Source organism: Ziziphus jujuba, chromosome 8, assembly GCF_031755915.1.
Source record: "Ziziphus jujuba cultivar Dongzao chromosome 8, ASM3175591v1".
Lineage (NCBI taxonomy): Eukaryota > Viridiplantae > Streptophyta > Magnoliopsida > Rosales > Rhamnaceae > Ziziphus > Ziziphus jujuba.
In genome coordinates, this window is record NC_083386.1 from 29,046,210 (window position 1) to 29,067,730 (window position 21,521).

General features: G+C 34.8%; 4 protein-coding genes across 15 annotated transcripts; 2 read left to right on the forward strand and 2 right to left on the reverse strand.

The window, feature by feature from the left end:
- LOC107414929 (auxin-responsive protein SAUR32) lies at positions 1-1,888 on the forward strand. The gene has a single exon (XM_016023139.4). The coding sequence runs from the start codon at positions 452-454 to the stop codon at positions 887-889; it is 438 nt and encodes a 145-aa protein (XP_015878625.1). The 5' UTR covers positions 1-451; the 3' UTR covers positions 890-1,888.
- Positions 1,889-3,238: 1,350 nt separating this feature from the next.
- On the reverse strand, positions 3,239-8,267 carry LOC107415003 (CDPK-related kinase 4). Its single transcript, XM_016023248.4, has 11 exons — positions 7,454-8,267; positions 6,935-7,065; positions 6,691-6,732; positions 6,478-6,586; positions 6,262-6,340; positions 5,382-5,678; positions 5,046-5,155; positions 4,750-4,854; positions 4,549-4,611; positions 3,802-3,969; positions 3,239-3,707 (listed from the first exon to the last, which is right to left on the reverse strand). The coding sequence occupies exons 1-11, from the start codon at positions 8,000-8,002 to the stop codon at positions 3,570-3,572; spliced, it is 1,791 nt and encodes a 596-aa protein (XP_015878734.2). The 5' UTR covers positions 8,003-8,267; the 3' UTR covers positions 3,239-3,569.
- Positions 8,268-11,212: 2,945 nt separating this feature from the next.
- Positions 11,213-17,910, forward strand: LOC107414965 (uncharacterized). Of its 12 annotated transcripts, none has more exons than XM_016023183.4 (18): positions 11,239-11,380; positions 11,630-11,798; positions 12,910-12,960; positions 13,036-13,272; positions 13,540-13,638; positions 13,732-13,787; positions 14,010-14,121; positions 14,360-14,530; positions 14,845-15,111; positions 15,300-15,512; positions 15,602-15,805; positions 15,899-16,024; positions 16,171-16,476; positions 16,606-16,704; positions 16,791-16,964; positions 17,078-17,298; positions 17,411-17,448; positions 17,625-17,910. In XM_016023183.4, the coding sequence occupies exons 2-17, from the start codon at positions 11,685-11,687 to the stop codon at positions 17,442-17,444; spliced, it is 2,484 nt and encodes an 827-aa protein (XP_015878669.2). In that variant the 5' UTR covers positions 11,239-11,380; positions 11,630-11,684; the 3' UTR covers positions 17,445-17,448; positions 17,625-17,910. The 12 variants fall into 12 exon arrangements, with proteins under 12 accessions (XP_048325348.1, XP_048325349.1, XP_048325350.1 ...); XM_016023181.4 differs by having other exon boundaries at positions 11,242-11,380; positions 11,605-11,798; XM_048469391.2 differs by lacking the exon at positions 11,630-11,798 and having other exon boundaries at positions 11,213-11,380.
- LOC107414966 (GRF1-interacting factor 3) lies at positions 17,630-21,493 on the reverse strand. Its single transcript, XM_025071441.3, has 5 exons — positions 21,347-21,493; positions 21,146-21,237; positions 20,488-20,564; positions 18,878-18,959; positions 17,630-18,804 (listed from the first exon to the last, which is right to left on the reverse strand). The coding sequence occupies exons 2-5, from the start codon at positions 21,230-21,232 to the stop codon at positions 18,517-18,519; spliced, it is 534 nt and encodes a 177-aa protein (XP_024927209.1). The 5' UTR covers positions 21,233-21,237; positions 21,347-21,493; the 3' UTR covers positions 17,630-18,516.
- Between the last annotated feature and the right edge of the window lie 28 nt (positions 21,494-21,521).

The following is a 21,521-nucleotide window of genomic DNA, read 5'->3' on the forward strand; positions in this document are numbered from 1 at the left end:
GTGTATAAGTTAAGCAAATCCTAGAAACATCACCTTCCGCATAATACCTTGTGCTATACACACACAAACATACACAATACACACACTTTGTTTTTATATATAAATACCATTATCTACCCCTCTCCAAAGATCTCTCACTACTTCTTCTTCTATTTCTTTCTTGTTCTATATGTGGGTTATATTTGAATCTCAATTATCATGAGCAATATTCCAAGATCTCTCACAGACTCTTCTCTAACCCTCTTCAAGCTTGCAATCTCTGCGTCCGATCCTTGGCCTTTTTCTCTTGTTTTCTTATAACCCACGTCTCTCTTGCTCTTCAACAAATCATAAACCCCAAGAAACTAGGAAACTAGCTACTTTTTTTTTTTTTCTTTTTCTTTTTCTTTTTCTTTCTTTTTGAAACTCTTATAAGGCATTCTTTGGCTTTCTGGTTTTCTTGAAAAAAATAATGGGAATTATGAGTGGAGAGAAAGAGAAACATCAACAACATCATCAACATCACCACCATCATCACCACCATCTGAATTTCCACATCAATTTACCACATCTCAATCTTCATGGTCACCATAACAACAACAGCAACCATGAGAAGAAAGAATTACTGAAAGACATCCCAAAGGGATGTTTGGCAGTCTTGGTGGGACAGGGTGAGGAACAACAGAGGTTTGTGATCCCTGTGATCTACATCAACCATCCACTTTTCATGCAGCTCTTGAAGGAAGCTGAGGAAGAATATGGATTTGATCAGAAGGGTCCCATCACCATTCCTTGCCATGTTGAGGAGTTTCGCACCGTTCAAGGCATGATTGATAAGGAGAATTCTCTCCATCACCATCACCACCACCATCACCACCATCATCACCATGTTTGGTGTTTTAGGGTTTGATTGTTTTCATCATTTAGCAATGTGCAAGTTCTGTAAAAAATTTCTCTATTTTTCTTTTTCCAAGTGTTTTTTTTTTTTTTTTCTTGGTTCCAATTCTTTAGGGAAAGAACCCATATTAATATGGTTCAAATTATGATGATGACGATGATAAAGTTTGGATTATAATATATATGTATGATTCTTGCTACAATATTTCTTTGGAGCGCAAAATCACATTTTGTTTTCCTTTTGGTTTTGCTACTTTTAATTTAATCTATTTTTCTCACCATCAAGTGTTAGTTGTACATGTTATATTTCTCAAGTGTGAAAAGCATAAAGGAATAAAGTTTGATATTTTTATGGAAGTGATAGATATAAACGTGTAAGACACGGTTGCAAATTGCTGAGCAAAATGGTTTGCTTGGAACCATTAGATTTCAATGTAAATGGATAAGAATGGAAGAAATTTCCCTAATTCCAACAAAAATTTTACAAACTCCTTTGTTTATATTTTGTATATATTTTTCCCAATGTTTTCTTTCGCTGTTTCGCTGTTTCATGAATTTGACAATGCTTTGGTGTTTGGTGGCTATGATGATCGTGGGACCAACGTGTGCGAATCAAGGGTCCCACACTTATTCACACCTGTCCTTTTGTACTGAGTTTGCTTCTCGGAATAATTAAAGTTGGGATTTTCATTTGTAATTGCATGCCTCTCGGTCTTCGTTTAGTCTTTAATTGGTTTATTTGATTTTACATTATTTAATTAAAAGAATATAATTAAGTATTAAAAAATAAGGAGAGAAATTATATCCATATGCCGTAAAATAATGATTTTTTCTTGAAAATATGTGTTTGTATTTTAATATAAACGGTTTGTATGCAGCTTTCTAAGATTGCTTCAACTCTTTTTGCAGTTATATTATAGATTCATTTTTTAAAGACAACCTATGGTGTGGACGTTCTTCCATCATCTGCCTAGCTAAATGAGCAAATTTATTGGCAACAAGTGTTTTTTTATTAGCACCCAACAAAACCCTCTTTAGTAGTTTATGTTTAAATCTGAAGTAGATTAACACAATGATCATTGTTATAGTTTGGTTGACCAGCTCAATTGGTTTGGGTTTTAATTATTATTTTATATAGTTTTATAAGATTGGCCGAAAATCATCCCAACAATTCACAAATGAAGTTGGGAGACTAAACTGGTTTTGACATTCCATGTGAAACATTTCTAGCCTGAAGCAGTCAATGTTAGGCTGTAAAATGCCTCTTCTCTTCTTTTAGAGGCGTCACAAAATTCCATTATATATATATATATATATATATATATATATATATATATTAACCCAAGACAGTTTAATAATTTGATCTTTCATATTCAAACCTCAAATCTTGCACTTGAAACAAATCTGGTCCGTTCAAATCTTAGAAACGAACCTGATTTCCATCATTTTCCAAAAAAAAAAAAAAAGAGAAAAAAACTTGGATGAGCATAGTTAATCTTGCTGGCACGTTGACAATTAGGGAAACCCAACTGTTAGAGAGCTTTTCTGTCCCCTAAGAATGTGGAAGCTTCAGTTGCCAAGGAGCCAACCAAACCATTTTACAACTAGTCTCTTTTATGCTGACGCTTATTAAGAAAAAGTATTGCTTAATCACCAAGTTCTTGTTATTCAAACTGCTGACTTTCTTCTACTTGCTCGCCTGATCATAACCGGTAAGATCTGGTTCATTTCCATTTTAATGGTTTCCTTGAACATACCTTCAAAATGTTTTTATTTCATAAACAATCATATTCTACAATAGGAAACTCATTTTCTTCGACGACCATACCACACCTTATGACCCATCTGCCAACTGTTCGTTTTTTCTTTTTCTTTTTTTCTTTTTTTTTTCCCTTAGTCTTATGGCCAAAGTGGTATTCATTGGAGGTTTGACCAGTAGAGGTAAAACCAATAATAATAATTATTATTATTATTAGTAATACTAGAATTCTCTTTACCATTTTCAAGAGCCAACACTTCCGCCCTAAGATGAAACTTTCATCATGAGGGCCTCCGATATCAAGCACTCTCAGGACCACCAAATTGTTAATAGAATAAAGCTAATAATGGAAAGTAAATTGGTTGACTTTTGAAAAAGATTTAAAAAAAAAAAAATGGATGTATATAACTTGTGTTTGAATCTGTTGGCATAAACATTATTATATTACCAATGATGATTTAGGGATAATGAACAGTTCACGCATATATATATATATATATATACACACACACATATGTATATATATGTCTGTGAACTTGGATGCAAAAACTTTCATAAAAAGTAAAAAAATAAAAAGTTAAATTTCATCCCAAAAAAAATGTATTGGATGCAAAAACTTCGAAATTATATTGCCTCAAAGGGACTACAAAATTAGTACAGTATACAGATTGTTTTTACAAATACCTTGCTTTGTGTTCAAGGGTCTTTAGCAATTTTTTTTTTTTTTTTTTTTTGGTTCTTTTTTCACTTCACATATTCAAACAAGCTATTACAATGGACTCCTTCAATCTCAACCTATATATGTAGACACTCAATTTTTCAGTTTCATCATCAACTGAAAAAGTACACAACAAAAATGAAGATAAACCAATAAACAACTTCAGTAAAAAAAAAAAAAAGAATCCTGTAAAAAAAAAAATTATGTCGTTAAATTCTATCGACGTCTTGTATTAGAACTACGGATTGTCACACCATGCAAAAATTTTGTATATCCAAGGAAGCTAAGTTTTCCATCAGAATTTCTGATCCAATCATTGAATAAAGGGTAAGCAGTAGGACCCAAATTCATCTCCTGCACAAGTTTTTCATATTTTCTTTCTGTTAAGTTCGTTTGGTTTAAAGGAAAATCAGCATTGGGAAAAGTTTTAGGAAACAGAAGGGCATACCTGTGCCAACTCCTCCACGGAGATGACCCGGTTTCCTTCATTTTCAAAAATTGCAAAAGCTGTACTTGCAATCTTCTCCCATCCTTCAAGAGCTTCCAGCTGATATGTACTAATTGCAGCAGCGCAGAACTCTTCGAAGTCCATCTTTTTAGAAGAAAGCGGTTCCATCTTAAATCAAAAGCTAGAAATGTTAGCACAGTATAATAGACTGAAACAGAAAATAACAATAATTATAATAAAAAACAATGTCCAGGATGAACTGAAAAATTGACAGTAGTTTCAGGTAAAGAACACCAAACATTATTCAATTAAGACTTTGTCTGAACAGGCAACCTGACCAGGCAACCAACACTAATTGAGTCAAAGCTTTTTCTGACCGTATATGGACAAGAAAAAGCAGGCAACATTATTCTATCAAGGCTTTGTCTGACCATAGATGGCCAAGAAAAGACAGGCAAGCTCGCATTGGATAAGCCACAGAATTGAATTATTGTCTATGATTAGACGCCCTTAAAGTCTACTAAAAGATGACAATTTTTCTTCTTTGAGATGATTATGTATTGCTTTTTAGGAAACTGGGTGCAATTTATTCCTAACCCATCTCAAATAATACAACTAATAGTTGCACCATGTTAATATATTTAAAGCTGACACTGTCACCTTATGAAGAATACACTGAACATCCAATTCATACCCAATGAGAGCTCTAATAAAAGGGAAGCATGGAGTAGCATCAAGTTTCCTTACCAGATTTAAAATGTCAGGAACCCTCGACTCCCTCATGGCATCAGTAGAATTTCTCATGAGAGCCTGTTATTTCCATCATAAGAAATAGAAAGGTCATGAAAATACCATCAGCAAGAAAATGTCTATATGAATTATTCTAAAATGTACAGAAAACTATTACATCTAAAATGTGGATGGGAGAGAGATAAAGAACCAACTAACCGTTCTAAAATTTTCAAGCGTTACAAATCCATGTTTTGGATCCAAGAGCCTAAATTGAGCCCGAAGGTAAATGAGCTCATCTTCTGTGATAGCTTTTGAGAGAGCCTGTAATAACATAAATGTGCTTAGGAAATATCAAACAGGAGGCTATTCTGCCACAAATTAGGTGCTATTTTAGCCTCATATCAGCCAATAGGCACTAAATATGACACAACTTTGCCAAATCAAGTTTGCTAACCCAGGGGAGGCCCCTTGATTTGCTTTTAACTTGTGATGACTTCACATATAAGCATTACCTTAAGTGCTGCACGTTTCAAAGGACTGGCACGAACATATGACTTAACTAGTTTGTAGATTGATATATCTAAAGGGACAGCACGGCTTTCATCTCGTAACCACGGATGAGCTGAGCAGACAGAGATAACCGTTAACTCAATATAAAAAAAGAATTACATGTACATACAACTAGCAAGGAAAAGTCCAAAGATATATAAACATTCAGAATTTTGGTGTCTGCATGGTCCTTGTATGTGTATGTGTGTGAAAGAGAGAGAAAGAGCAAGAGAATGCACATGTGTTTCAGAGAGAGAGAGAGAGAAAGGAAGCACCGATTTAATTGTGAATCAACTTACTTAAAGCTTGGGCAGCAGTCATTCTTTTTCTATGGTCCTTGTTCAGAAGTCTTTTCACGAAATCTTTGGCTTCTGGTGACACTGTAGGCCAAGGTGTATCATCAAAATTAGGATCAGCTCTTATCACTGAACGAAAGATCCCTGATTCAGTTCTCGCCCAGAAAGGTCTGCTTCCACATAGCAATATATATGTTATGACACCAATACTCCATAAATCTGCTTCAAGACTGTAAGATCTATGTAATACTTCAGGTGAAACATAGTATGCACTGCCAACTATATCGTTGAGTCGCTGATCTGCACATGAATAAAAAGGATATTGACTTCTAAGTAGTCATAATGAATGCAGAACTTGCAGACTGCTAGACACTCAGATACTTTTGTATGAGTTAGATTTGACACAAAAAAAAAAAAAAACACTTCACACACTACTGGCTTTCATTTGCAGTTAACATACATAAGAGGAGGGAAAACACATAAAAAACTGAAAATACACTTCCCACAACTAAACTGCAGAAAATATGAGTCACAACAAAGGTGGTTGAAAAAGAGCCAAAAGCTTATCGTGCCATAAACAATGAGCAAGACAATTACATGGTGCTTGTGAAAGTCATACGAGTCAACTAGGCATTATATCCAACTAAATTCAAAACATTAAATTTTTTCGGAGAACCAATAGCCACTAAAGAACCAAAAAGATAATAACATCTTGAGCAGTTTAGTCTAATTAATGCATGCATTCACAAAATGTAAGAGGCAAAATAACAATTGAATGAGTATAGAGATCATAAGTAAGCTAAAAGAACTTAAATGCATAAACAATTTTCCTTGTAAAGTTTCTATTAAAGCAGTGAGGTTGTTTGTGATCCCAAACTGTTACCTGGCCTAACAAAATCAGAGAGACCAAAATCAATAACCTTCATTGTAGCATCTTCATCCCTTGTGGTAAAAAGAAAATTCTGCCAAGCAATCATAGGAAAGAGGATAGTTGAACTACAAACGCTCCAAATGCAATAATTGTCTTAATACCCATTAAACAAATTAGTGACACAAACACTATCACGTAACTACTAAATCAAACTCCAGAATGTTGTACCTCTGGCTTTAGATCACGATGCACAACACCTTGAAGATGACAGAAGGAAACTACACTTAAAATCTGCACAACAATAGTTTTAGCATCTTCTTCTGTGTATCTTCCACCTCTGCAAAAGAGTACTGAAGAGTATCATCATACATACTCATATAATCCGAGACTGAAAAAAACAATTCCCACAAGTGTGAAAGAAATTAAAGCATTCAGTTTTACCTTGACAAGATTCTGTCGAGTAGTTCTCCACCTTCACATAACCTGACACCCCAACAAGGTTGTAAATAATTAACACTAAACTTCTAAACAGGTTGACCAGATGAAAATTTTATTACCCTCATCACCTTTAAAACAGTGACAAGATATCCGCTTATTGATATAATCATATAAGTATTGAAGATGTTGCGTGTGTGATCTATGAAAATAAAAAATGAAAGGAAAAAAAAAAAGAAACAACACGTACTCCATAACTATGTAAACATTATTGACATCCTCGAATGCATCATGAAATTTGATCAGATTCTTATGCCCAGATAATGCTTTCAGTATTTTCACTTCCCTACGGACATCTTCAACAGCTATTGCCGTTGTCATCTGCGAAAAATCATATGCTCTGCTATAACTTAGCATGACAATTAATTCATACAGAAAGCAAAAATAAAATTTAAAAAAAAAAAAAATTCCCTGTTTGCTTCAGTACATAAAGAGTAGAGGTTGTAGAAAAAAGATTTCAAGAAGTAAAATCTTGGTCCCAAAATAAACATTTAAGTTCAAAATTCCACCAACATTGCACTTAAACCCAAACAAATCATATTCGTATCACTAAGGGGGGAGGGAAAAAAAAAAAAAACAAAAAACAGAAAAAACAACAACAACAAAATTTTATTTTTTATTTTTTATTTTTTTGTATCTAAATTAAGAAATCTAAAAACACATATATATTGTTGTGAACAAAAACAGAAATCTATATACAAGCAAAAACCTTAGCTTTGGATATGATCTTCACGGCAACGGGCTGACCTTTGAGCTCTCCTTTCTTGCCCTTAGCCCAACAAGTATGACCAAAATGCCCACGACCCACCTCTTTCCCAATCTCAAACTTTGCCCCGAAGTTCTTCCCGTACCCAAAGTTCTTGTCCAGCCCGCTCTCTCTCTCACCTTCATCACCTCCGTGCCTCTCCTCCGGTATCGGTCCCTCTTTCGGCTTGTCCGCCCGCCCTTGTCGCCGGAAAAGCGCCGCCATGATTGGCTTCGCCGGAGACGGAGGCGGTAAAGGCCACCGGAGCTTCCTCCCCGGCGTCCTAGCCGGAGAAGGTGCCACTCCGGCGGGTAATGAGCTAGGATATGGGCTGGCAGAGAAGGAGTAAACCGGAGTGTTTTTCCCGGAATGGGTATCGCCGGAACCTGAACCTGAACCCGCAGGCGCCGGCGATCGACCGGCAAGTGAAGGCTTTGACTTGTCGCCGTCGGCGGCGCCAACATCGTTGTTGACCACGGAAACGGACCCGCTCTTGGTGCAACATTGTCCCATCGTCGTTTTTATGCTTTTGGACCGTGAAAGAAGTCAAAGTCAAAGCATCGGATGTCGGAGAAAAAGCTTAAGGTGGTGGTGGTGGAAAAAATTCGATGTGTTATACACCGGAAAAGATACTCTCTTTGAAAGACAAATAACCAAAAAATTAAAAAAGAATTAAAAAAAAAAAAAACCCCAAAAAAATAAAAAATAAAAGAAAAAAAAGAAGACGAAAAGTGAAAAGCCCGAAGGTATCGAAATGTTGCTGTGTTGGCTTTTAAAAGTTTTGAAAGAAGGAAAAGTTCCATAAGTTAATGTGACAACCAACTATTTATCATTTATTGGTGAATTTTAATCTCTGGCCGTTGATCTGTTCCTTCATCAAGTTTTTTTTTTTTTTTTTTTTTTTCTTGTTATCTTATGTGGGGCCCTTTTCATATAATAAAATTTTCACTTACTTTTATTGGTAAAATTTCCAAGCTAACCACCTCTTTTATTGTTATTGCTATTAATTTAAATATGGATGATAATTTTGTATTTTGACTTGCATCTCTAAATCTTCTTGTTATGTTTAAGATCAGTGGAAAAAGTCATTTTGAACTTGTTAACCATCTTACCAAGATTATGGTTTTCTGAAGCGCAGAGATAACTTAGCTAATATAACTTCAAATTTAATATATAAATACTACTACATATATCAATTTATTTATCAAATTTCTTTGCCTTTATAGGTTGGTACCAATGGTATTATTATTAAAATATTATATATGATTTGTTTGAGGGGAGAGGGGTTGAGTTTTGAAGATCCCAAAAAAAAAATATATATATATATATACATAGTCCGTTTTTAGTTTTATAATTACAATATAATTATATTGGGATGATAATTGAATTGCCTATGAGGTTGAACCAAAAGGCACATCTTAGGGGCTTTGAATTTTATGCCCCATCTAAAACAAAAGTGTAGCAGAGTGAGCACAAAACACTTTTTAAATGCAAAGCAAACGCAATAGTAGTAATTATGAACATAAACTACACTAGCAACACTAAAGTAGTTTGTTTTTACCCAAAAAAGGAAAAAAAAAAAAAAAAAAAAAAAAAAAAACTCTAAAGCAGTTTGTGACATTTAATTAAAGGATTGTCACTTGGTTAGAGCTACAAGAAAAAAATAATAATCTTTCCTTGAGGATATCTGCAGAAACATATACCCAAATTGTATTTTATAGTTGACAAAATTCATTTGGTTGTTATGATTGATAATTAGGATTGAGACAGATTTGGAATTGAAATTTTAGATGATCGAAGTGTAAACATTTCTTTGATTACACCGTTCCTAGTTTTGTTTATATGTTTTTGGATGGGATTGAAATTGTGTTTAGTATAGTTAAATTCCCATTTGGTCAGGTCAGGCATCGATTCGGGTGGCTTTTTTTTAAAAAAAAAAAAAATATTATTATTATTTAATTTTCAACCAATCAAAATAGTAGGTGACCAAAAACAAAGTAACCAAGAGAGAATAAGCCCTTGAAGTTGGAATTTTGCTTGGAGTTTTGTGAGAATTAGCAAAGAAGGATATGACTTTGTTTATCTACTTTGATGATTGAACAGGCTTAGGATGGGCTTGGACTGTCTGGTACATAATGGGAACTTCAAATATTGGCTGAATCCGAATGGGGCTGTCAGCTTCAATGCCAATCATAGAATATGAAAACAAAAGGGAAAGGAAACAACATAAGGAAGAAGAATTTAGAATGGATAGCAAGTTACTGCTTTAATTGGTCTGATTTTTTGGTAGCATTCAGAGTGTTGGAAGAAAAACAGAGCATGCCAGTCGATGGGGTTTTGGCAATATACATATATTTTTATAAATCACGATAATTTGACACGTTTGAACTGCTTTTTCAATGTGAATTCCTTGATTTTTACTAAAGAAGGGACTAGGACTTTTGGTATTGACTAAAACAACCTCAACTAGTTATTAATACTATCAAACATATTAATCTGATATACATGCATTAAGTTATGAAAATTCCAATTAAACTTCAAAAAATAAACAAATTTTGGGTGCATCGATTTGTCATTTTCACTTATAGGATTGGATTTTGAATGGATTTCTGTCTCATTTATGTTTAACAGCATTTTTGTTTTTTGCTTTTTATTAATAAAAGTTTGAGAAAGATGAATGTAAACTTGCATTTGCAATAGTCTTTATATCAATCAGTCCTGACCCACTTATTTTGCCTGGTATTCCAATTTTGGGTATGAAACAAAGTGCCAACCTACAAGTTGCAAATAAACATATATTTGGGAGTGGATGATCAATTTGTATATAACTGAACTCGCTTTCGTGACTATGATATATTTTCTTCATAAAAAATGAAACTTTACATTAAATTATGCTTTTTTTTTTTTTTTTTTTGTGGGTTCCAAAAGAAAAATAGTTAATAAAAGAGAGATTCGTCAAAAAGCTGATAAATGTGGGGAGAGAAAGAAGAGGTACAAAATCCCAGGTACCTTCATCAGCAAGCATACCATATATATGCAATTAAGCGTGTGGGTGAGATTAAAAAAATAAATATATAACTATTTTGTAGAGTTTTTGTTGGAATTTTGTTTGTGAAAGTGTTTATAAAGTGCAATCTGGTTATTCAAATCATCAAAGCATTTATTTTTTCCAGTTTTATTAATAAAAACAAAATCAAGTATTCATCGCTTTTATTTTTATTTTTTTTAAATAATTCATTGCTTTATTTAAACTGCAAAATTTCGTTGACAAGAATACCAGTGGCCAATTTTTGACCAAATTTTACAGATAAAATAATATATCTATCACTACCTTATTTACTCATATTGAAACCTTTTTAGGAATGTGAACCATATATTTATTAAAAACTCACAATTTTGTTACCTAAAAGATACCACTTATTTCTCATTAATGTTTTCCAGTATATAATATTGGATACTTTCATATTCAATATTAATGATTTAGCTACTTTAATTTATGACCTTAAACATACAATTAAATGAAAAAAAACAAAAGCATAAAAATGTTAAATTAAAAAAAAAAAAATCCACATAGATTATTCGAACCCATGAAACTTTAATGTAATGTTTTGCTGTTCTATATACAACAAAACAAGTTAGGAAAAGAAAAAAAAAAAAAAAACAAAAGGTACACGCGGTATTACACGCGCTACCAACACGCGTGAGATGAAAAGTCGGAGTGGTGAAAATTGGCTATAAATGGCGGGAGCTTCACTGAGTCGAAACTTCTCACACACCCAATTCTCTCTCTCTCTCTCTCTCGTCATCTCCTCAGAAATTGCAATTCAACCCCTCCAGAAATCCTTTATTTCAAAAGTCCCCAAAATCTCCACTCCCAAATCTTCACCCAAGGTACTCACTCTCACGCATACTTCTCTCTCTCTCTCTCTATTATTATTATTATTATTATTATTATTGTTTTCTTCTCCATTTCATTCTCTGATTTTCTTTTTCGGTTCCGTTAAACCATTACCGTTTTGAGTCCCTCTGTTGTAAATTTACTGTGATTCTAGGGTTTTATTTTTTCGTTTTTTTATTTTTTATTTTTTTTGGCTTTTCTTTTTTCTTCTTTAAAGTTAGGGTTTTCATTTACACACACAGAGAGTGATTGAGAGAGATAGAGATAGTTGGAGCAGTGCCGGAGCTTTTTGATTCAATGGAGGCCACCGCTGCCGCACGTGGTGGTTCGATGCCGATGACGCCACCACCATCGCGGAAAGAGTGGCGAGCTGTCTCGGACCATCATTCGGTTCGGAATGTCGGGGAGGAGGTACTTTATTTACTGAAAAACCCAGCGGCATTGATTTGTTTGGTCGCTGAGAAAGTACGGGAAAATAAAAACAAATGAAAATTCTGTCCTTTTTTTTTTTTTTGGTTTCTTTGTTTTTCTAGGTTTAGAAATGGGGAACCTTTTACTCGACCAAATACTTTATTTCGTGGATTTATCGGTTTTCTAACCACCAAATGGAGGATTAGGGTCTAGCAATTATTTTAATTTTTTTTAATTTCGTGTGTCCTCTAATAAAGAAAATGTGTAAAACAGAAGAACTTGCTGTTCCTTAGTTGTGAACTTAGTAACTGAAAAGCTTTTCATGCTTAATAAACTCTTCGGATTTTGTTACATTTTTCAAGGAGCAAAATTTAGGATTAGAGTTTGTTGTTTATATTACGTCTGGGAGCATTGATTATATCCATTTACTCTTTTGTGTTATCGGATGATAATAATTCCTACTTTTTAATGTTTTCCTTGGTTATCTGCAATCAAACACCCGGGGTTATGTTTCAGTTTGGAAAAAAGGGATTAAGGTTTCTGCTAAAATAGAAATAAACAACTAACTTGTGGTTTGATTATTTTTGGTGTATGCGGTTGGGTTGGTGGTGTATGCAATATGGTTTATGTAGACTGGTCGTTAAATTTCTGATGCACAAAATGGGTGTTTTAAGCTATATTAAAGCACAGGATGACATTTTTCTTTCGTGGAAGTATGCATTTTCTTTGATTGTTCAGTGAAAGGCTAAAATAGGAGAAACATATGGTGACCATGTTTCAGTTAATTTCTGCTCTACTAACGATTTTATGAATGCCTTAATCTGATTGCGTTGTCAGAATGATAATTTTTGGGTTAATAGTTTGTTATTCTTTTTTGAAACTTCTTCTTGGTGGCCTGTGGAGTATTATGGTATATTGATTATTTATTTATTTATTTATGATGGACTTTAGCTGTAAATTGTGTATGGATATGGTGGTGAACAGGTTGAGTTGAATTGACTTTGGAAAAGTGGAAGATATATACTTCAGCAGCATAAAATAATACTATTTGGTTTGGAGATATTATATTCCTCCCTTTTCTCTCATTAAGTGAACATGTTTTGAAATACAGGAGTTGGAACGGTCGAAATTAGGTTCATCAGACGAGAGGACCATATATGAGGTAAGAAGTTTGGTTTTAGAAATAGTTTGAGTTCTCAAGGAATAACTGAAAGTAAGATGGTTTGCTGTTATCAAGGTGCAGCAGGGAAGAGAGCCACTTGATGTGGACTTCTGTTCAATCACGATTGATGGGAGCTTAGACAACGACCTTTTGCAGCAGAGACTTCATGGTGTTGCAAGGCAAAGAGAGGAACTGCAACAGATAGAGACTGATCTTCGAGCTCAAATGATTGCAAGATCTGAAATAATGGAAATACAAAATAGCTTTGATGCTCGAATCAAGGAGCATGCTAATGCTGCAGCTAAGCTTCAGGTTCTTAGTTCTTTTTTAATTATGTTTTAGATTTTTTTTATTTCCATAAGAGGGGGATTAGAGGAACATCAAGCAGTTATCCCCTGCCGTAATTGATATGATTTTGATGTGACAGGAACATTGTACTTTTTGTGTGCATTCTTCATATTCTGGCATTTTAAAATTGCATAGAAATTGTTGATTCTGTCTTTAAGATTAGGTGCCTGTAATGAGCCATCAATGCTCATTGATTGTCGTTTTGTAATACTGGTTTACTTGACTATATAGGAGCAACTCCATGAAAGGGATCAGACCATACATGAGCTGGAAAGGAAATTGGAAGATAAAGAAAGAGAACTGCATGCTATCAAATTAGATAATGAAGCGGTTGGTTGAGTATTTGCTCATTTTCAGATGGCAGTTTTTTACAGAATCATTTTGTGTTACTATTAATTATTAATTATCTTATTGAATTGTCAGGCTTGGGCCAAAGAGGGTCTTCTTAGAGAGCAGAACAAAGAACTAGCAAGCTTCAGGTAATTTGTTTGTATGTGTTAAGACATGTAATCTAAAGCTTTTTATAAGCCACTATGTATGCAATTTTTTTGGTTTGAACTTGAAACTTAGTTTCCCTAGGGCATGTGATAAGTAGGTCCTGTAAGTTTTTCTTCTTTTGGGAATGGATTATTTTGTCATTGAAACTCTAAACCTTGTAAGTATCGAACATGGGTTTACCTACACCACCTTTCCTTTTGCAGAAGAGAGCGTGATCATTCTGAAGCTGAAAGAGCCCAACATATACAACAAATACATGATCTTCAAGAACATATCCAAGAGAAAGAGAGGCAACTTATTGAGTTGCAGGAACAGGTTTATTCTCTTGTACTCTTGTTGCCCTATTGAACTAAAAATGGAAGGTACAAGTTAACAATATCGAGTACACAGATGGATGTATAATGTTTTCCTTGTCCCCTCTTCTTTAAATTTATTAGATTTATGATGATATAGTTTGGAACAGTTAGTTTTAAGTGGAATGTCTTAGTCTTCTTTCCTGATGGTGGTTATATATAGGATATACTTTGCCCTAATGTGTGCATGTATCTTTCAGCAAAGGGTTGCTCAAGAAACCATTCTTTACAAGGATGAACGATTGAGGGAGGCCCAATCATGGATTGCTCGTGTTCAAGAAATGGATGCCCTTCAGTCAACTACGATACAAGCTGAATTGAGAGAACGGACAGAACAGTATAACCAGCTTTGGCTTGGTTGTCAGAGACAGGTTGATTTCATTTGGCATTTTTAGGGTGTATTACTTATTGTTTTTTCTCATTATACACATTCATGTGTATGCATGTGAATATGTACTCTATGTTTGTGCATAAGTTTATGTAAGCATGGTTTTCTGTTAAGATGAAGTGCCATTAGTTGAAACTAGTAACTTTTGTTACTTTTTTTAATCTGACTAAGAAACATTATTGACTCATAATTGATGTTGGTTGTGAGTCATGGCAAGACTACAAGATATATAATGTGGTCTTGATAAGTTTCACGGCATTTACTTTTGTATATTTATTTTGGGGTTGTTGTTGGTAGTTTGCAGAAATGGAGAGACTTCATATGCATACAATACAACAGCTACAGCTTGAGCTGGCTGACGCTAGAGAAAGGAGTGGAACTTTCACTGATGAGTCACGTATATCCCAAGAAAATTCAAAAGATGTATCTCAATTTAGTCAAACCAATGGAAGCCAATTAGATATGAATGGAGGTGGCACGTCAGGTGGAAGTACTGGGGCCCTTCCAAATGGGAATTCAGACAATATTTCATCATTTGTATCAGCTGGCAATGCATCAACCCAGGTTACTTACTTTTCTGATTATTGTGAGAAGTTTATGTTCTGTCCCCTCCATAGGATTATTGTTTAGGAGGTGCTACAGTAGAAATTTCTGTAGCTTAAATCTTTAATTGAAAAGTGAAATTTGTAGTTTTAGTATAGTTGACATACATACATATATATATATATTTAATTTATTTTGTTAATTATTAGATTGAGCATGTGGCCGGTGTTCCAATTGCTCCGTCGTCTATTCTTGGGATGCCTTCCTACCTACCACCTGGACAGTTGACTGCTTTGCATCCATTTGTCATGCATCAACAAGGGGTTCCTCAGTCCATGCCTCAACATGTTCCTCAATCTCATGTAGGGCACTTTCATTCTATACCTGCAATGTCATCTCTCCAACAGTGGCAGAACCAACAGGTAATGACAGCTGAATGCATGTTTCTCTTCACACTACAAAATACATTTTTGGCATTGTTTGATTTACTATTCTTTATAATCTTGTTTAGGCTGTGTCAGATGGTGTACAAATATCGTCTCAAACTGAACTTGCACAATCCCAAGCTGATCAAAATCTAATGAGATCAGATGAAAATTACAACTATGAAATGTCTGTTAATGGACAAACTCTTCCTACAGACTATTTGGATGTTCAAATCAGCCAAGGAACGGAGGCTGATTCTGCAATCTCATCATCTACAGGGGAAGCACAGGTCTTATAAATGAAGATCCATTTGCAGTAACATATTTATCTTTTGCATCTGTAAGTGCTATTAACAGTATTTGCCAAATCTATTTTCTTTCAGGTTCTTGAGTCAATTGATAGAGGTTACCTGGTTGCTCCCCAAACAGATAAGGATATGCAAAAAATTTCTTCCCAATTTCATAGTTCTTTAATATTGGAGTCACTTCAACAGAATAGTGAAACTAAGGTTTGTCACTTTCTTTCTACTTTTCCACTGCTGTCCAACTCATCTTCCGTCTTTCTATTCTTAGGTAGTGCTATGTCATTAGCCTGTCTAATGTTTACTCAGCTGGCAAATTGGGTGGGTGTTGATCTTTTCTTATACTGGCACAGGTACAGGAGCAAAATGTTCCATCTCCGGTGGATGGTGGCTTAGAGGACCAAGCATTAATAGCAGAACCTACTTCTGCTCCCAATACATCACCATGTGATGCTTCAATCCATGCAGTGAATCTTGACAAATCCTCAGTTAACAATGCGACTGGTGCAGTTTTGCCCGAAGCATTTGTCTCAACTGGGCAGATAAACACATTGACTGTGGGAAGGACTTCAGAGATTGCTCTTCTAGATGAAAGATCATTGTTAACTTGCATAGTTCGTACAATTCCAGCTGGTGGTAGAATTCGGATTAGCTCAACAGTAAGTCTTATAATTAGCTGCTAGGTGTTTTGAGGTGGTATGTTATTTAATGCAATTTGAGGTTGTATGTTATTTTATGCAATCGTCATATTGGTTTACCTGAAAATATTTGTGCTTTGCTGGGTACAGCTACCAAACAGACTTGCCAAGATGCTTGCACCTCTACACTGGCATGATTATAAGAGAAAGTATGGAAAGCTTGATGATTTTGTGGCTGGCCACCCTGAAGTGAGTTTCTTGGATGTTCAATGTGTTTGCACTTATGTCAATATAGATGTTTATTAGTACCTGAGAACAATGATTTGTGTTTGCAGTTATTTGTGATTGAGGGCGAGTATATCCATCTTAGGGAAGGAGCACAAGAAATGATAGCGGCTACTGCAGCTGTTGCGAAAGTTGCTGCAGCAGCTGCAGCATCATCTCCTTACTCCTCTTCTTTGCCATCAGTTGCTGTTACTCCAATGGCACAGAATCACAGAGTGAGAAAGGTTCCATGTGTTGATTTTTAAAAAATGTGAAGCCTGAAATGGCTGTTTTTTAAGGATTATGCTGTCATTTATCAGCAAGTGTAACTGATTATTCTTCTTGGATCTCTCAAAAGCAGAATCAGCAACCAAATGGTGTCGGTTTTGGTGTTTCTGGAGGTCTAGCAAATGTAAAGATTTTGAGCAAATCAAAGGATTCCCAGGAACTGAATGGCCTTGAATCCAGGCCTAGCCTTCTGACAGTAGGGAACGGATCAAGTATGAGCAGCATCCAGAGTGCAGGATCCGGTAATGGCAGATCTACCTTGAACTATGGCTCCAAGCAGCAGCAGGGAAGGTAGGACCTCAAAGCTTCAGACAGGCTCAAGGAAGGAGGATGTCTGTTTATTTCTTATAACTACCTTCTAATAGTAAAATACTTATGGAGATTCTTTGTTGTGGTTTGACAGATTGAACAATGCTGGATATGCTTCCAGAAGATGAGACAGTAAGTCTTCTTAGTCTGATAATGAAATTTGCAGTATGACTTGAAAAAAGCCTGTTGAAATTTATTTTATTTGGTATGTTTAAGACTGCAACAACAATTTCATACTTTTTAATAGAATTTGTTAATTTGCTAATTTTTATGTAATTTATTTAATTTTTATTTGATGCTTTTGGTAGGAGCAGGGAATCACATATATCATCTATAATCTCATCACTAAATGTGCATGTACCAGCAGTATGCGGATCAAGCTTGTTGTTGGATGACAACCGAATTACCGTGATTGGAACTGTGCTGATCTTTTTCTTTTTGTTTTCTTTTTCCTGCTGGAAAGGGAGGGGGGGGAGGGAAAGGCTTAAATTTTTTTCTGTGTTTTTAATACTCAACTGCAAACTCCAACTTTCTGCATTCGAAGTGATATTCATATCTATACAATTGCCTCTCTGCATCCGATTGCCTATACTACGTATTTTGAGTGAAGGTTAAGGCCATTAAAGCTTTTTGTGTTTATTTTTCTTTCAAAAAGTTTATCTAGGGAAACTTACACAACTACCCTCAACCAGCAAGGAGTTGTAAATAAAATAATCCCCCTTGAAATACGGAAATAACATCTAAATCATTAAATTATAACGATTGGTAACAAATTAAATACTATTAATTTACAGTTTGTGAAACAATAAGAATATTTCTTTTATAACAGGATTACCCTTTTGGGTGCGACTGTTTTGCAATAACAAGTCGTCGTGTCGAATACAATTAATCCAATTTTGTGTCAGGATCAAGATCTCAACACCAATTTTCAATCGGGTAAATATGCATTGGTCAGGCGTATAAATTATATTCAGTGCGAGCCTGTAATGCCATGCGGCCATGCCACAGGTCCAGAGATCAATCACATAGAAAGATAAAACGGCCAAGCTCGCTATTCAGCAACAAGGGCATTAGCCATTAACAAAGGAATGTAATAGTTGTAAAGATCAAGTGTAGAGTCGGATGATGAAGTAGATACAGAAACCAGTACGTAAGTGCTGTGACTGGGACTTCATATCCGCAACAGTAGCTACTACTTATTCAACCATAGGGTTCTGCGTCACCATGACTATATCCGGAAGCAAAATTTCCAGGAAAATCACCAGCAACAGCACCACTACCTATTCCATCTTGCTTGTTTCCACCTCCGAATTGCATACTGTGATGCATGCAGCTTGTTGCACCGGGTTTCATGCCCATTTGAGTTTGCATCAATTGCTGCTGTTGCTGTTGATCGTCATTCAACTGAATTGGAAACCTTGTGGTGAAAGTTGCTGATTGCTGTTGAGGCACTGCTGCCTGAGGAGGATGCTGTTGAACTACTGCAGACTGTGGAGGCATTGATAATAATTAATTGATTGGCTTGTCTGTTTCAGAAGTACATTTATTCAAGTCAACATACCTGAGGAGGCATTGAAGGTAGTTGTTGGGCATCAGCAAGTTTAGCCAGATACGTCAAGTTCTGCTGAAGTCTGGCTTGATAACTGAAAATTTTGAAAAAAGTGTCACATAATTAATTCACACAAGTTTCTTCCGTATTATGCAAAGCTATGGACCATAAGTCAAGCAAAGAACAAAAAAGTCAGCTTTCTCTTTTGTTGTTTGCTTTGTATAATAGGTAACTGAGTGTTGCTGTTAAAAAGTAAAAACATATGGAATAGAAGTAGTGTGGAATTGACTTCATATTAAGATAAATGAAAAATGATTCACCACCGTGTACTCTGGAGGTGATTCTTATTGTTATGATTACCCACTTCAAACATGACACATTTTAAACGTACACTAATTATGGTCGTCTTCGAACAAGCATATTACGATAAATGAGGCATAATAAAGGTTATCTTAGGAATCTAAGCCATTGTATGCTGTGGCTTTCTCTTTTGGCCTGCAAAGAGGATTCAAACACTAAATGAAGATACAAAACTAACATTATACAATATGTACACTGTGGTAGAGTCACTTCGCATTTGTATAAGATGACAATCTTTTCCTTAGATTCCCTTAAGATAGCATAGCGTATTGTTCTGATTGTTGTGCTAGAATACGTCATTCTATTAATCCTCTCTTAATTTCTAGAATAAGTTTCCAGTACAGTATACAGAGTCATTGGTAGGAAACACAGTTGCCAAGCATATGACAGTGTAACTTTTTCAGTGGTACAGAATAGATCTTTGGAAGATGAAATATTTTGTTAGTTAATTTGCCTAGAAGAAAGATTATTTCTTATACAAATTGACAAACAAAAAATAACTTAAAATACAGAATTTATACCTTTGTGGTGTAAAGTAATAGAAATGCAAATAAAACTTCTGTATGTTCATTTCTTCTTCATGATTGACTTGAAAGCTCCGAAACGGACAAACGTTTATACGTTTCAAGTTGATATTTTATTGACACAAAAACAAAATTATGAAATTTCAAACTTCCATATAGGCAGATTCAAGTTGTGTTAGGCATCTAAGATTTTCAACCTTGACATATACACATCTCCAGAATTAGCATAAGGTAAAAAAGTTCAAAACATCATACAGTTGATTACTAATTGATGCCAAGAATATTATATTTGCGAACAAAATTCACTTTTTCCAATACTGAACAATGAAGCAACAGTTAGTGTTAGAGTTTGTTAGTGACATCCTGATGCTTTGCAGCTCTGATCTAAAAAGACAACAGAAGAGAAAATTTTGGTACACCAAAATGAAATCAGTCTGACATAATAGTTCCGTGAACAGACTGATAGCACCTTATTATGAAGTGGTTGACTACATGTGGGACACAATATTTATACGTCTATAAATGCACATCTAATACGTCTATAAATGCACATCTAACTCAATTGTGTTCCACTCTCATCCGTTAGGGAACCGAGGAAAAGGAGATAAGTTCTTGAGCCAGAACACAAGTCTACTTCAAGGAATTCAAATTCAAGATAAATATTTCAGCTAGAAACTTGAGAATAAAAGAGATTGCTTCCACAGAATCTAATAACATTCTAGTTGCTTGGCTACTTACGAGGCAGATTCTGTGAACTTTCCCTGGTTTTGGTATTCCAATATGGTCAGAATCAACTGCCTATTCTCGTCCAGGTACTGCATCAAGCATAATGACAATACCATTAGATATAAAACAAAGAGAAAAAAAAAAAAAAAAAAAAAAAGTGCATAGTTTTCAAACTAATTGCAAAATCTTCATCAACGTGCCATGTCATGATATCAATGAATTTTTAACTAGATCATAATTTGCAGGCCTAATAAAATATGTATATGAATCCTGACACCTTCACATAAACATTAAAATATAAACAAAAATGAAAGCAATCCAAGTTTGACTTAGTTTTTGGATTTTAGAACCTAGTAATCCAATTGTCAATGCAATGGGATGTTGAAGCCATCAAAAGATAACATATCTTTTTCTTATCAGCCAAACTTCATTAGCCACCCGACCAAAAAAAAAAAAAAGGAAAAAAAAAGAAAAAAGAAAAAACTTACAAAAATATCAAATCCAATCTCATCATCAAAACATAACATATGGAATGAACCCATCCAGTGGTAATCCATGTATGTAACAAATAAATCCATATACATACATACATACATACATACATATACATTCATACACACATGTACACATACATAAAACAAAACCAAAGAGAAAGCAATGGAAATGGTACCTTTTGAATCTGTTCAGTGGTGATGTTAGTAAGAGGAACAGGAACAGAAGGTGCACCACCATTCAACATTTGTGATGACTGCTGCATCTCCCCTAAAAATGGGTAAAAGAAGAAGAGAAAAACAAAAGGCCAATAAAAATAAATAAAAAGTTTTTTTATAATGTAGAAAATATTAACGAACAAAATGCAAAAGATCTCAACCCTAGTTTTCCAAAACCCAGAAACACGAATCTGTCAATGGTGATAGTAACAGTCCTTGTGTATATACCCTTTCTAATCTCTGTTTATGATAGTAAGATATATGACACTGTATATATATATATATATATGGGGTGAGCAAGGAAAAAGCAATAATTCCACGGCAAGCTTTTACAAT